The sequence below is a fragment of the Filicampus tigris genome, chromosome 21, assembly GCF_054856515.1.
Source record: "Filicampus tigris isolate MCC_2025a chromosome 21, RoL_Ftig_1.0, whole genome shotgun sequence".
Classification (NCBI taxonomy): domain Eukaryota; kingdom Metazoa; phylum Chordata; class Actinopteri; order Syngnathiformes; family Syngnathidae; genus Filicampus; species Filicampus tigris.
This window is the reverse complement of record NC_141237.1, coordinates 3,125,557-3,138,926: the sequence shown is the minus strand read 5'-3', so window position 1 is coordinate 3,138,926 and position 13,370 is coordinate 3,125,557. Positions and strand designations below refer to the sequence as shown.

Here is a 13,370-nt window from a genome sequence, read left to right as displayed (position 1 = left end):
TGCTTTCCGAACGGCACACTTACAGATGCAAAATAGAAACCTTAAATGCATCTTCAGACTCAAGCACGAAAGAAAAAAAATGAGGTGAAAAGAAATTTCAAGATTGGCAACCCCCCCTTTTTTTTTATTTTTGTTTCTATAACATTTATGAATTAGTTTTTTGTAAGTTAACAACAACTTTACAAACTCATGAGCACCATAAATGACACTAAAGCTCTACTGATTTGATGTCATATATCAAGCAAACTTTTTAAGCCAGGAGAATTTTGCTTTTTGGGTTACGACGCTTGTGCATGCACACAAAAAAAATAAAATAAAATTGAAAACGTATAAAGGCCAGTTCATACTTACTTCGCACTTGCTTTCCTAGCTGAATGCAGCAAACAATCAATGTGGGCGTGTCCCACCTAGAACTTAAATGGGATTCATATAGTCGTTCTTCGCAGAGGATAAAGAATAAAGAATGACTTTGAGTACTATTATACATGTGCCTACATGTGTTGTGTTCAAATACTTAAAAGGATACAAAAGAGTCACATAGATGCTAATCTTCTGTTAGCATTAGCCTTAGGCTTGCAGACTAAAGGCTAAGATATTGATTGTTGTTTTAAATGCACAAAGTGTAATTCTCTTTATGTTTCAACTGAGTGGCAAGAAGCAGCTTGAAGCCTCTTTTCTGAAGAATATTTACAGAAAGACAGATTCTTTTTTTAATTACTTACAATATTTATTCATATCTGTTCTTCCCCAAAGAGTAACATATAGTTCAGGACAAATGAATGTTAACTCCAGCACATCACTTTACAGAATATACATTTGCACCATTTCATCTAGTGTCAATGAAGGCTTATTGATTGCTTACAATAGCAAATAATGAGGATTTGATCAATATTTACTGCTTGGAGGGTAGAAAAAAAAAAAAGTCACAAGACTCCCGAACGGCGGCGGCAGGTCGCTGCAGCCAGAGGCTCCCCAGGCGAAAGAGAGAGAGGTTAAATACGGAGGCCGAGCGCGGGCAGGGGAACATGCGGCGAGAATATATGACACTCAGGCAGAAGCGGCAGAAAAAGCAGGAGAACAACACGAAGGAGAAGAAGAAGAAGAACAAGAAGAAGACAGAGCATAGAGGCGAGGTCAGCATGCTGGCGGCACAGAGACACGTTTTTTTTTACACCAAAGCCCAAAGACAACAATCATATGCTGGACGTCACACCAGAGCTACTTACAGAGCCAAACACTGACTTGAAGAGAGATAATATACGGATAGATACTGTATAGACGTGGATATACATGGATAAATATATTGAGATATATGTGTGTGCATATATAGGAGGCGCTACATCACATAGAGTAAAAGCAGGGCAAGGCAAGAAAGCGCATGCAGGCACGTGCAAAGGAAGCCGGGCTGGAAGCAGCGAACCGCGTCGCCGTTGGCTGTTAGCCGTTAGCACACTCAAATGTTCTCAATTCGGCGTCACCCATGTCCAAAGTGTCGGAAACGTCACGGGAATAGAAATACAAATACAGCAGAACCTCTCAAGTGCAACACAAAAGCCCCCCAAAAAGGTTTGTCATTCATTGCCTGCGGATGCCAAAAGAGAGCAGCAAAGCACTACTTGTCGATTAGGCAGGAAGCAGCCTGTCCAAATAAAGCTCCTCCCCTTACTTCAATGTAGTTCATTGGCAACAAGATGATGCCAAAGCAATACTTTTATATAATTTAGCTTTTCAGCTAAATGCTATGACAGAGTATAGTGGACCTCGCTATTCGCGGGATGTTCTGGAAAATCGCCCTTCCCCCCAAAAAACTGTAAATAAGCAGGGATCAGGAAAAAAAATACTGCAAATAAGCAGGTGGGTCCACAAATGACACTAGATACACGCACACAAAAGAATATATATATTTCACGTTTTTCGGACTTGTCGACTTTGGAGGCATTATTATGTCAATTGAGACAACCTCTGTAAGCTTTTGGGGCATCTCACTTTGATGAGTCTGCTGTATCAAAAAAAAAAAAAAAAATCAATAAATACAGTGGTGTTGATTACACATTCAAGGTTACTTTTGAACATAGTTGTCACCCTCATTAAGAAACAAGGACATTGCACATCATTGGCTTATGTGTGTGTGTGTGTATATATATATATATATATATATATATATATATATATATATATATAGATGTGTATGCTTGTGTGCTAAAGTGCACGACCCCCCACATGAGAGCATAAGGGTGTCAGGTGGTATAATGTACGGACAATATCAGCAAAGTTGGACTATAAGGCAGCAAAAATACGCCACAACAGACACACAAACGCAACGCCGTCACGTATCATAACAGAAAGTGCTTCCGGCTCACAAAAGTCACCACAACGAGGAATAACGCGCACACGCACACTCCTTCACAAGGTACGCACACGCGATGAAAATACATTCAAGTTGACACGCTATATACAGGGAGTGGGCAAAGTTTGGAGCTGAGGGGACAGTTGGGACATCTTATTCAACAAAAGAGATTAAATATGTATTTAATAGCCTTCATTTAAAAGATAAATTATTCTCAGTTTTAATGTTATCATTTATAACTCAGTTCAAATTCGTTCGCCAATTATTTACCAAGATAAATAACAGTAAATATGTGAAATTGCTCATTTTACAAAATAATAAATACGAATAACAATACACAATTGAGTGAGAAAAATAAATCAAAAGCCATTTTAACCAATATGACAGGACTGTTGATAATGGGTCATACGTGTCCCATGGACCATACTTTGCCCACTCCTGCTCTACATTGAGAAACATATGAGTTAACATCACAAATAATTTATGGTTATACGTCTTATGTACATGTATGTATACACGCCCAGCACTATTTACATGTTATCAAGTGAAATCAAGAAGTGATTGCGGAGCTAATTGTGCTTTTCTTATGACCAATCACATCATCAATATTGCTGTAGAATGAATCAAGGAGGAACTAGTACACTACTGCTATTTTTTTTTCAAACATATTCAAGATATAATCATCATAATATATTGAGCTAAGAGGAACCGTGCTTGGTATTGGTGGCATGGAGTAGTCTGCACCGCAAGCATTCATTTCAATGCATTCAATGGCCAATATATTATCTGGGATCCAGTATTTTTAAGTCAGTGCAAACATGACCACTCTTTGAACACTAGCACCCCCACGAGGTCGCTTTATTTATTGCAGCCACCTGTTTAGCTTGTTAGCCTACATTAGCAGTCATTCATTGAACCCAGGACCAAAATAAAGCTAGAGCTAGATTCTAGATTAGACTATCATTCCTGCAAATGCTTCATTTTGACCTCTTACCAAATCAATTTGGGCTAAAATGATTTGTCTTAAGTTCTCTTGTGCGTTAGCATTAGCTGAAAGTTTGCTACAACATTTTAATTCCTACATTAGTGGGGAAGAGAATCGCGAGATAAAAGTCTTATGTGTGATCACCTTGTGTGAAACATTCTGGATTCACTCCGTTCCCAATTGGATGTTGCCACTTAAAGCAGCCAAGTTGCAAGCGTTCAATTAGCGTTAGCAAATTAGCTGCAGGGCTAGTGCACGAGAAGTGAAAGGATTAAACATTTCTGAGCTAGCTAGTTCTAGAACCAGTTCTATAAACTCAGAGAAATAGCTTAACGTTAGCCATCGTGATGAGATATTTACATTACCAGGGAGGCTAATCGCTAACTAAAACTCTTTCGTACAATCAGTTTAACAACCTCGATGCAATTGGCCATCTTGTAGAGCAGCCAAGTCACGATTGGTAAATTAGCATTAGCAAATTAACAATACAGCTAGCGCCAACGTCAGATATGAAAGCAGTTTATTAAGCATTTTGAGCTAACTATTTGTGGAACCAGCGGTACTCAATAGGGCTTCAATTTGACCAGAGTTACAGTTTCATGCTAATTTTGCACTAATCGTCAAGTCCAATTGCATATTAGCGAGGAGGCTAATCGAGTACTGAAACTCAAATCCCTTTGTTTTACATCTTTGATTCCCTTCAGGTCCTCATTGGAAATTGTCACTTAAAGCAGTCAAACAGCAAGCAGCAAATTAACATTGAAAGTTAGCCGCATTGCTAGCATGTGGTATGTAAAGGCAATTGATTATGCATTTCTGAGCTAGCTAGTTGTGAAATAAGCAACACTCACTCGTAGGAGTAGCCTCAAATTTACCTGAAATAAATTAGCTAAAGTAGCGGAATGTAAGTCATCACTTGTGCTGTGAAGCTAACCGGGTAATGATTATCAATCAGTTTATTTCACTGAGGTAAAGAAAGTGAAATGCTTTTTTTAAAAGTTTGTTTAAATTTTCAAATGACAGCTAGTTCTGGAACCAGTGCCTACGAATTCTTTAGTGTTAGCCACCATGTTTAGATATTCACATTAGCCAGGAAGCTAATCAAGTACACTTGTTTCACACCACTGATTTACTCGGTTCGTATTTGTACATCATCGCTTTTACCAGTTGAGGTCACGAGTACTTTGTTAGTATTAGCAAATTAGCCACGGGGCTAGCGCTAGGGCGCGATACGATGGCAGTTGATTATGCCGAGGTAAGGAAGGCCAAGTGCTTTGTTTAAAAATTACTTACAAATATCATTTACGCTAAAGAACACAGACACTTTGGCACGTCACCACATCATCGTCAAAAATGATTATAAAATAATCAGAATATTAATAATTGTGGACTTATTGCACATTATCACATATTAGCACAGTTTAAGTTACACCGATTATCACGTTTGTTGGTTAGGACAATACTAGCGGAAAAAGGCAGACAAGCACTTGTACAAAGCTTTGGACCGCATCAGTCCACAGCAAAGCTACCATACGTAATATAGAGATATATGTATATATACATATACTGTATTTATATATCTATACAGTGAACCCCCACTAAACTGCGGTACATCGTTTGCCCCCCAGCTATATCACCAGTTGTTAATCAATCGTTTTGGTAGTATGCAGGCAAGTCCAAATTTTGAGTTGCGTGCCGTTAGTGCAGTAGCACTTTGTGCCACAGGTCGGCTGACACTGTGGTCCACTGGAAGAGATGCAGCGTGATTATTGCTAATTTGCATTAGCCCGTCTATTGTGTTTCACATTTTAGCATTAATCTAGTGGACTTTTGTCATTGTTTGTTTTTGGTGTTTAAATATGCTTGGATGTTTTATGCGTCAGTTTTACATGTAACTTCCACTGGGAGTGACAAACAGTTTGACACTTTTGTTTAATTACGTCTAAATTTTAAAGTGAAATGATATGGTCTCTATATATTGCAAATTTCGACCTATCGCAAATGGGTCTGGAACATGCCAGAGATGAACGGGGGTTCACTGTATATAACTTTTAAATGGCATATATAATCTTAGTTTTGAAAGGAAATAAAGTGTAGCGAGTTACATTGACGACAAGCAACTGCAGCCAGTCTTTTATAGATCCTGGCCCAGACGCTCGATTTCCTCAATGAGGAAGTCGATATCCTCGAAGGTGGCGGCTGGGTTGGAGATGACCATGCGGAAGAAGTTAACCTTATCCCCCTGCGGCTGGTAGCTCACCATGGTGGTCCCGTACTCCATCATGCGTGCTTTGATCACCGGTGCCACCTGCAGCACGCAAACAGTCAAACGCTGTGTCATTTAAAATAAGTTCTTACAATTGGCTAGCGCTAAGTTAGCATTAGCAAATTAGCCACAGGTCTTGTGCATGAGATTCGAAGGCAGTCATTTGTGTATTGTTAAGATAGCTAGTTCTGAAAAATCCAAAATCACATCAGTAAAAAAGGTGGCTAACCACGTGGCATCATCTGTTTGTCCGAATTAGCAATGATCAGGCACCAAATGCCGACTCCCTCACACTCTGACCTTTACATGTATTCCAAATTGTCATTATGCACAAGTATTTCTGACTTGGTGTGAGACTTGTGATCTCCACTTCAGTCACCTTGTGCAAGCGTTTCTTCTTCTCTTCTTTGTCATCCATGTAGCGCATGCCGGGCGGCAAATACCAGAAGCAAACGTTGGTGTGCTGAGGCTGCGCGGAAAAGAAACAAACACGACTCAAATCAAATGAAACAGCCCAGCACGACAAAACCAGAAATAAATGAAACAAAATTATGATTATTTTCATTTTGTAATGCAAATGAGTGCCTGGCGGGTGTCCAGAGGCATCTTATGAGATGGCCGTCTCGTCATATCTTGGCACGCTTTTGTTCTCCTCGTGTTCAATGGAGCGTATTTGTGACACTGCGCCATTCAAATGCATATCAGCAATTAATTGTGCTTTCATTACACATAATGGTGGCGGGAGGTCGCAAATGCCCAAATGCCTTTTCAGACAAAGCCAGAGTACATGCGTGAGAAACCATGCCAGATCCCGATATTTGTCCATTTCCAAAATGTAGTTTACAATTTTATATGGAACACACGCGACACACTTCCCCATTGGAGCCCGCAATTTCCCTTCCAAATGTCAATTTTATTGAGAGAGTTCCTCACAAGATGCAATTGTTCTTTTCTTCCCTATATGTATTTTAAATGTAATACAGAGTACATGCAAGATAACATAAGTGAGTATAATCAGAGTGATATAAAATACTATAATACTTTTGTCATTTAAGCTGCTGTGTCTGGTCAATTCCATGTATTATTGTCTTATAGCTGTTTTCTGCCTGGCAACAAGGGGCAAACATGATGAAAACTGACATCTTACAGACCATCCCAAAAGAACACGATAACAACGTATCAATGCTAACAATGCTAATTAAACGTCCCAAAAGTATGTGTACGTACTTTTCCGTCAAAGACCATCTGGTATCCTTCCCTGTCCTTGATCTTGTTGTACAGATACTCGGACAGCTCCAGACACTTGTCGATCTGCGCCTCGAATCCGATGGTACCCTGTGAATACGCGGCCATTTACGTTGGAATGATGAGTTGCTCTTCTGAAATACGCGTACGGTCAGTCAGTCCTCACCTTGGCTCTCCACATGAGCCAAAGCTTGAAAATGTCCACGTGGCGTCCACACTGCAGCGCCTTGTCTCCGGTGTCGTAGGACAGGTCGTAGTGCTTGTCCTGCTGGAACAGGTAGCAGGCGTGCATCTGGTTGCAGTTCTGCATCAGGCCCTGTGGGAGGAGCCACAGGAGGACAGAAGGAGGGGCTTCGTCAGTTATTGTTCTGAAGTAGAACTAGCTCTTAAACAACATGACACATGTATTTTTTCTGCCATCACCCAAGTTATTGAAACAGCTTACGTGACTTAAGCACAACGTGTGAATACTTTAGCCACCTCTGTGCTTTGTCCGGAAATATTGTACAAAATGTACTTAACTTACCTCCTCGCGGACCAACAGGGCAGAACACTGCAGCGGCACCGACATCATCTTGTGCGGGTTCCAAGTCACTGAATTGGCTCTGCGGCAACAACCAGCCATATGTTAGCATCCAAAGTTAGCTATGCTGACCTGGCCTCGTGTCACATGACTTAAGTCGCCCATTTAAGGACTTGAGACTTCCTTATGAGTTGGGCAAAATGTTTGTAAAGTATCAGAAATGGTACCAAACTAAGTGATCCTTGACCCTCTTTTTTGGCACCCTTTTGCCGGGGTAAGCAGACTTGCCTGTCAACACCATCCAGCTTCCACCGGTGTCTCCGGGACATGAGCAGACTTCCTCCCCACGCACCCTGAAAACAAAGTATTTCAACAACAGCCTTGTTCTTGCTGAAGAGAATAGAAAGAGAATATTGAATGTCTCAATCCTCTATCATCCTGCGTGTTATGCCTACAGAAAGCAATAATATACATCTATGGGCATGATTGTGTATAGTGTGAGGTGATAAATTAAATTTGTTAGTTTGGAAAAAGATTTTGATTGTTTACTGTAAACACATAATGTAGTGGGATTTGGATTGAATATTTGCTAAATTACAAAAATATTCCTTGCAACTCCTAATTGAGATGTTGCTGTCCAGACTAAATCATCTTGAGGGAGTAGAAAAAGAAGATGAGAAGGAGGAGGGGGTCAATAATGGCCATCGAGAGTTTGCTGGAGATGATTTATAACCTGCGCTCATATTTGTGTGTGTGTGTGCGTGTGCGTGCGTGTGAGTGTGCGTAACTGCGATGTAGGTCAAAGGAAAGCAGTAGGACGCATTTGTCAAACTCAACAGTGAGTACTTCATTCCCGACCACGACCGGGCAAGCGACTCACGTCCACGTGCATCCAAATGTTGTACTTCCTGCAAATGTCGGAAATGGCGATGAGCGGGTCGAAGGCGCCGTACACCGTCGTGCCCGCCGTGGCGCTCACGAAGAACGGCACGAAACCCTGCAAAACCCGCAATCAGACGCCAGCCGATCAGATTACGTTTGGTTTGGCGGAGTCACCGACGGGCATCGTAACAAGCGCATCACCTTCTGTTTGGCCTCCAGGATTCGCCGCTCGAGGTCTGCGGGGATCAATTTGCCACTGGGACCAAAAAAATGATCATCATTGATTAGCATTGTTTATTAGCATTGATCTAATAAAGGCGTTGTGGTAGTTTGAAATACACAACATAAACTGGGAGTGACATTGAACAGCTCGAAGCTTTGTTTTGAGAATAAAGATAAAATGGTATAAAATGGGAATTGGCCTTTGTGGATATAATCTGTGAAATCCTATTTTCATATTTGAGTGAGATTACCTTTGGTCAGCCTTGATGCAGATGACGCTCTCGGTGCCGATCCCCAGAGCTGCTGCTCCTTTCTTGATGGAGAAATGACTCTGTGGAATATGCGAATAAGACATCACTAAATATATGCCCTGACATTATTTACTTCCTAATCGGCGTGCTTGATAACATGAAGGCCTAAGACAAAGTCACCCATGCAACCTGGGAAGTCTCAATAAATAAAGGTGAGATTTTCCTCCATAATAATAATGAAATAATATATATATTGAGCGTGTTACATGTTCGGAGGTGAAGGCCACCAGCCGCGGAACGGATGACATTCCTTTCTCCTTGACTTCAGGGAACATCTTGAAACGGGCCAGCAGCATGGCGTACATGTTGGAAATGGCGCCACCTGGCGGACACACACAGAACTGCAATCGACGACTTCATCTTTTTAAAAAGCAATTTTAGTCGAAAAAAAATGTGTGTGTACGTGTTAACATCATTTTAACCTTTCTGTCTGACTATTAAAATAATATTGAAACAAATGAAATGCATATAATAAAGTGTGTATATAGCGCATATAAACGTATTTAAATCCAATCCTGCACAATTACCCTAAAAGGTTTAGAAATTAAAGAAATGAATATATATATATATATATATATATATATATATATATATATATATGTATATATAATTTTTTTTTTTTTTTTTGGCCTCATCTATATGCAAATGACGATGTCGGTTGCGCGTGCGCGTGTGCTGGTGCGTGCGCACCGGGCGAGAAGATGCCGTCGCCGCGGCCCTCGTGCCAGCCGATGATCTCGCGCATCTTCTTGAGCGTCACGTACTCCAGCAGCACGAACACCGGAGCCACCTCGTACGTGAACCTGTGTGATGACGTCACAGGCACGCATGCACGTCACACTCCCCGAATCTGACGGACACTTCATTAGGGACACAAACCAATGCGACGCACCACACAAGAGTGACATCCGCGAACGCTCACTTTTGATTTTTTTTTAAAAATTATTCCAAATCAAAATATTAGGAACAGCTCACGCTGCAGTTTCATACCCTGCAACCACAATCAGATAAACACGGTGTGAGACTTACACCGTTTTCTTAATTGGTTAGATTGTGCAAGTGTACATAAGAAAGTGTCCGATTAATTTACAAACTCTATTCTCTTTTTATGGATTTAAAAATATTTAGCACTCCATACAGCAAGGAATAATTTAACATGAACGAAAAATAGATTAGACCGGAAAGAACAATGATTAGATTTTTTTTTTTTTAAGTAAAAACAAGCAGTAATTGTGTAATGTCGCCTAAACCACAATAATAAAAATGCATTTCAAGGAGTGAGTGAGGGTAAACATTTCTATCCATAAAGCGGCTATAAAAAGTATATTTCCAGTCATGTCCATATATGTCTGGCCTTAGAGGCTCTAATTAATTGCCCACAGTCTTTTTTTTTTTTTTTTTTTGTCACTGTTGGACAAGCGGCACGGGGCTTTATCAGCCCCAAAGCAGACACACACTAAATGGAGCCGCTGGATTTAATTTCACAGCCAATTTTCTCCCTCTCTTGTTCCCATGGGGATGCAAGGAGGGAGGAAGGGGGCACAAAATAGAAAAAGAGAGAGTGAGTGAGTAAGTGGGAGGGGGCTAATTCCCTTCTTTTTGTTCATTTGACAGGAAAAAAAGGGCAAGAGAGGCATTTTAAATGCACGTGCGCATGCCGAACTGGAAATGCAATCAATGATGATGATGATGATGATGATGATGATGATGATGATGATGATGAAAATGATGATGGGCGGCAAGAACTTACATGTTGGTATTGGCGGTGGACGTCAGCCAATCAGCAGCCAGGCCCACCATGTCCAAACCAGTGGAGAGTTGGTTGAAGTACCTGGGGTGGGCTGGGAAGGGGGGGAGGGGTTTCAAGGTGGGATAATGACATATTTTACACGCGAATGGTCACACCTTAATGAGCTGTAGAACGAAATGAATGACAATGTCAATTAATAATGCTAAAAAAAACCTGTTTAATTCCAATTCAATTTTGTATTTTTTGTGTGTATGTATAGCATCTTGAAAACTAACAGTTTCTCGCGCATAAACAAAAACGGTAACCCTGCACGTAGATACTCATGTTTTACACACAATCAGCAGAGATAAAAAAAAGATATAGTTGAATAAATGGTGAAACAGAATATGATCATTTCATTAAATGGAGCACCACAAGGCACACAGCTTGGTCCCCATTTGCTTGTCTATTGCTTGTTTATTTTAGACATCGTACTCCCGAAATAGACAGAAAAGACAACACTTCTGCTATATTTGATTAGTTCTATCTATCTATCCATCTATCCATCTATCTCTAATGCACTGTATAATATTTTTTTTTGTGGATTTGCGTGGAAATAAATAGCATTTTTTTTTCAAAGTCTCTTTAAACCAGAGAGAATTACATCTTCAACATAAATGCAGTATTTGGAGACACAAGGCATTAAGGGAATATATTATTTATGTCTTATCAAAGGCTGCAAAATGCATTACAATTATTTTATTTTTTTTAAAGCAAGCCAACGTCAACCGATAGGATGAAAAGATTTTTTGGGCGCATGAAAAAATGTACATAAATTAAACATTTGCTTGTTTTATTTCGTTTTCTATTATAGGCATTTTATTGATTGTGCCTGAATGCATGCGACGGTGTAATCTGCCCATCATTATCTTTGCAGCTTTGAGAAGACGGAGGAGGCCCCATTTTTTTTTTCCAGAAAAAAACATAACAAAGAAAAACGAAACAAAGAACATCATTCGATTTGGGCGTTTTTTCCTCGTTTTCGCCATGCACGCATCGACTCCTTCAATATGAAGCAATCATGCAATGCAGGCAGGCCCCCTCGCAGCACCCCTGAGCCCCCTTTGCTCACCTGTCTTGATGGCGTACTTGAGGGTGGCGCGGCAGCTGATCAAGATGTCGTCCAGCGTACTGGGCTCGTGCTGCAGCTCCCAGTTGTTCATCTGCAGCAGCTCGCTGGGGTAGTGGAAGTCGATCACTTTGGTGTCGCGGTCGAACGACTCCACGATGTAGGCCAGCAGGATGTCCACCACTTCCTGCAAGAAGCTCAGCGTCTTGGCGTCGCCGTCCATGGCCGGGAGGAGGTCTCCGGAACAAAAACGAGAGGGATTTTTTAAAATAATATTCCTGTGTTATGTTTGGGACATACAGTCTGTTATTTTTGCAGCAGAACAAAAAAAAAAAAAAAATCAAGGTGACCTCTGCGATCAATCATCAAATCAAAAGGAGTGTTTCATTCATCACTCGCTAAAATAATTTAAATCAGGAATGTCATGCATTTAAGTGCGAGGTCGATTACATAACCGGTTTACAACCATTTTACTATTAAAATGCACAGAAAAGAGGCCTTAAAAAATCCCCAATCGTGTTTCTGTTGAAAGCATTTAGTCTCCACATAATTGAAGATCGCAGATTATTATTATTATTTTTGTGTGTGTGTGTGTGTGTGTGCATGTGGTGCACCTGTTGAGTAGAGGTCGGAGAAGCCTTGCACGGCGGCTTTGGTGCAGTTGCAGCTTTTGTTGCATCCGCAGCTGCCCTCCGCCGCGTGAGGCTGCTGCTTGGTGGCGGGGGGCTCGGCTGCACATTTGTCGCCCTCGTTGACGTTCAAGAGCGCTTCAACAAACACAATCGGCACAATTCAATTCAAAGAGAAAAAAATCCACCGCAATAAAAATTATAATAATAAAAAAAAAAAAAAAATCACCACATAATTTGGATCCGAGCCCTCCGGAGAGTTTCTGGGCCGCTGCCTGGCACCAAGCCCGGGCTGCAATAAAGACAAAATGACGCGCAACTTTAAGAAGAGATGCACAAAAATGTCACTCGAAAAACTGAACAATATGATGAATGAAATGATCAAGAATAAAAGGGTGATGCAAGGCCTGCACGTGGCGTGATGTACTCACGCGTGTTGGGGCTCTGGCTGCCGGAATTGTCCCCCGCACCGAGGGACCAGAAGCCCGGGGACGCCATGGATCAGGAGCACGCCGAGTGTGGCGAGCTGGTGGTGCTCGACGTCGGCGGACGCGCGCACATCCACGCACACGCGAGGGGGACCAAAAATAAAAGGGGGGCGGGGGGTGTCTATCACGACGCTCCTCGGTTACAGAATGTCAATTTTCTCACTCCTTGGAAAATGTGTAGTCCAGGGGAAAAGTGTCCTTACATCCTTTTAAAAAAAAGAAAAAAAAGGGGATTACGAAGCAGCGTGTGGAGGTGCAGGAATGACATCTATTCTCACGTCACCCGAAAAAAAAAAAGAAAAAGAAAAAAAAAATCCCCCCAAATCGTGATGCATTCACTTGCGGGTCATGTCGAGCTGTGTGGCGTCGTGACTCGCACACGCACGCAAACACCAACTGCTCCACTTTAACCTCCAGACGCGCATCGACTGCCAACCGAGACGTCTGCCCGGGAGGGCGTCTCATAGGGCGACTGCGAGCGCAGCCCTCCCCCGCTCCCCCTTCCGGAGCTGGGGGACAAGAGAGAGAAGAGAGGAGAGGAGGAGGGTCTTTCTCTCGCTGCAGCGTCGCTGCTCGTTACTCCAAAAGTATGTCGTACTCGGATACTTGTACTT

The 13,370-nt window shown here is 41.6% G+C and overlaps 1 protein-coding gene across 1 annotated transcript; it reads right to left on the bottom strand.

Moving 5' to 3' along the window:
- Positions 1–702: 702 nt before the first annotated feature.
- On the bottom strand, positions 703–13,264 carry gad2 (glutamate decarboxylase 2). The gene is made up of 16 exons (XM_086021643.1): positions 12,700–13,264; positions 12,498–12,560; positions 12,254–12,406; positions 11,643–11,876; positions 10,532–10,622; positions 9,472–9,584; positions 8,988–9,103; positions 8,722–8,801; positions 8,450–8,504; positions 8,247–8,363; positions 7,655–7,719; positions 7,370–7,448; positions 7,010–7,159; positions 6,826–6,933; positions 5,978–6,067; positions 703–5,640 (listed from the first exon to the last, which is right to left on the bottom strand). Exons 1-16 carry the CDS (start codon positions 12,764–12,766, stop codon positions 5,467–5,469), a joined length of 1,755 nt encoding a protein of 584 aa, XP_085877769.1. The 5' UTR covers positions 12,767–13,264; the 3' UTR covers positions 703–5,466.
- Positions 13,265–13,370: the final 106 nt, after the last annotated feature.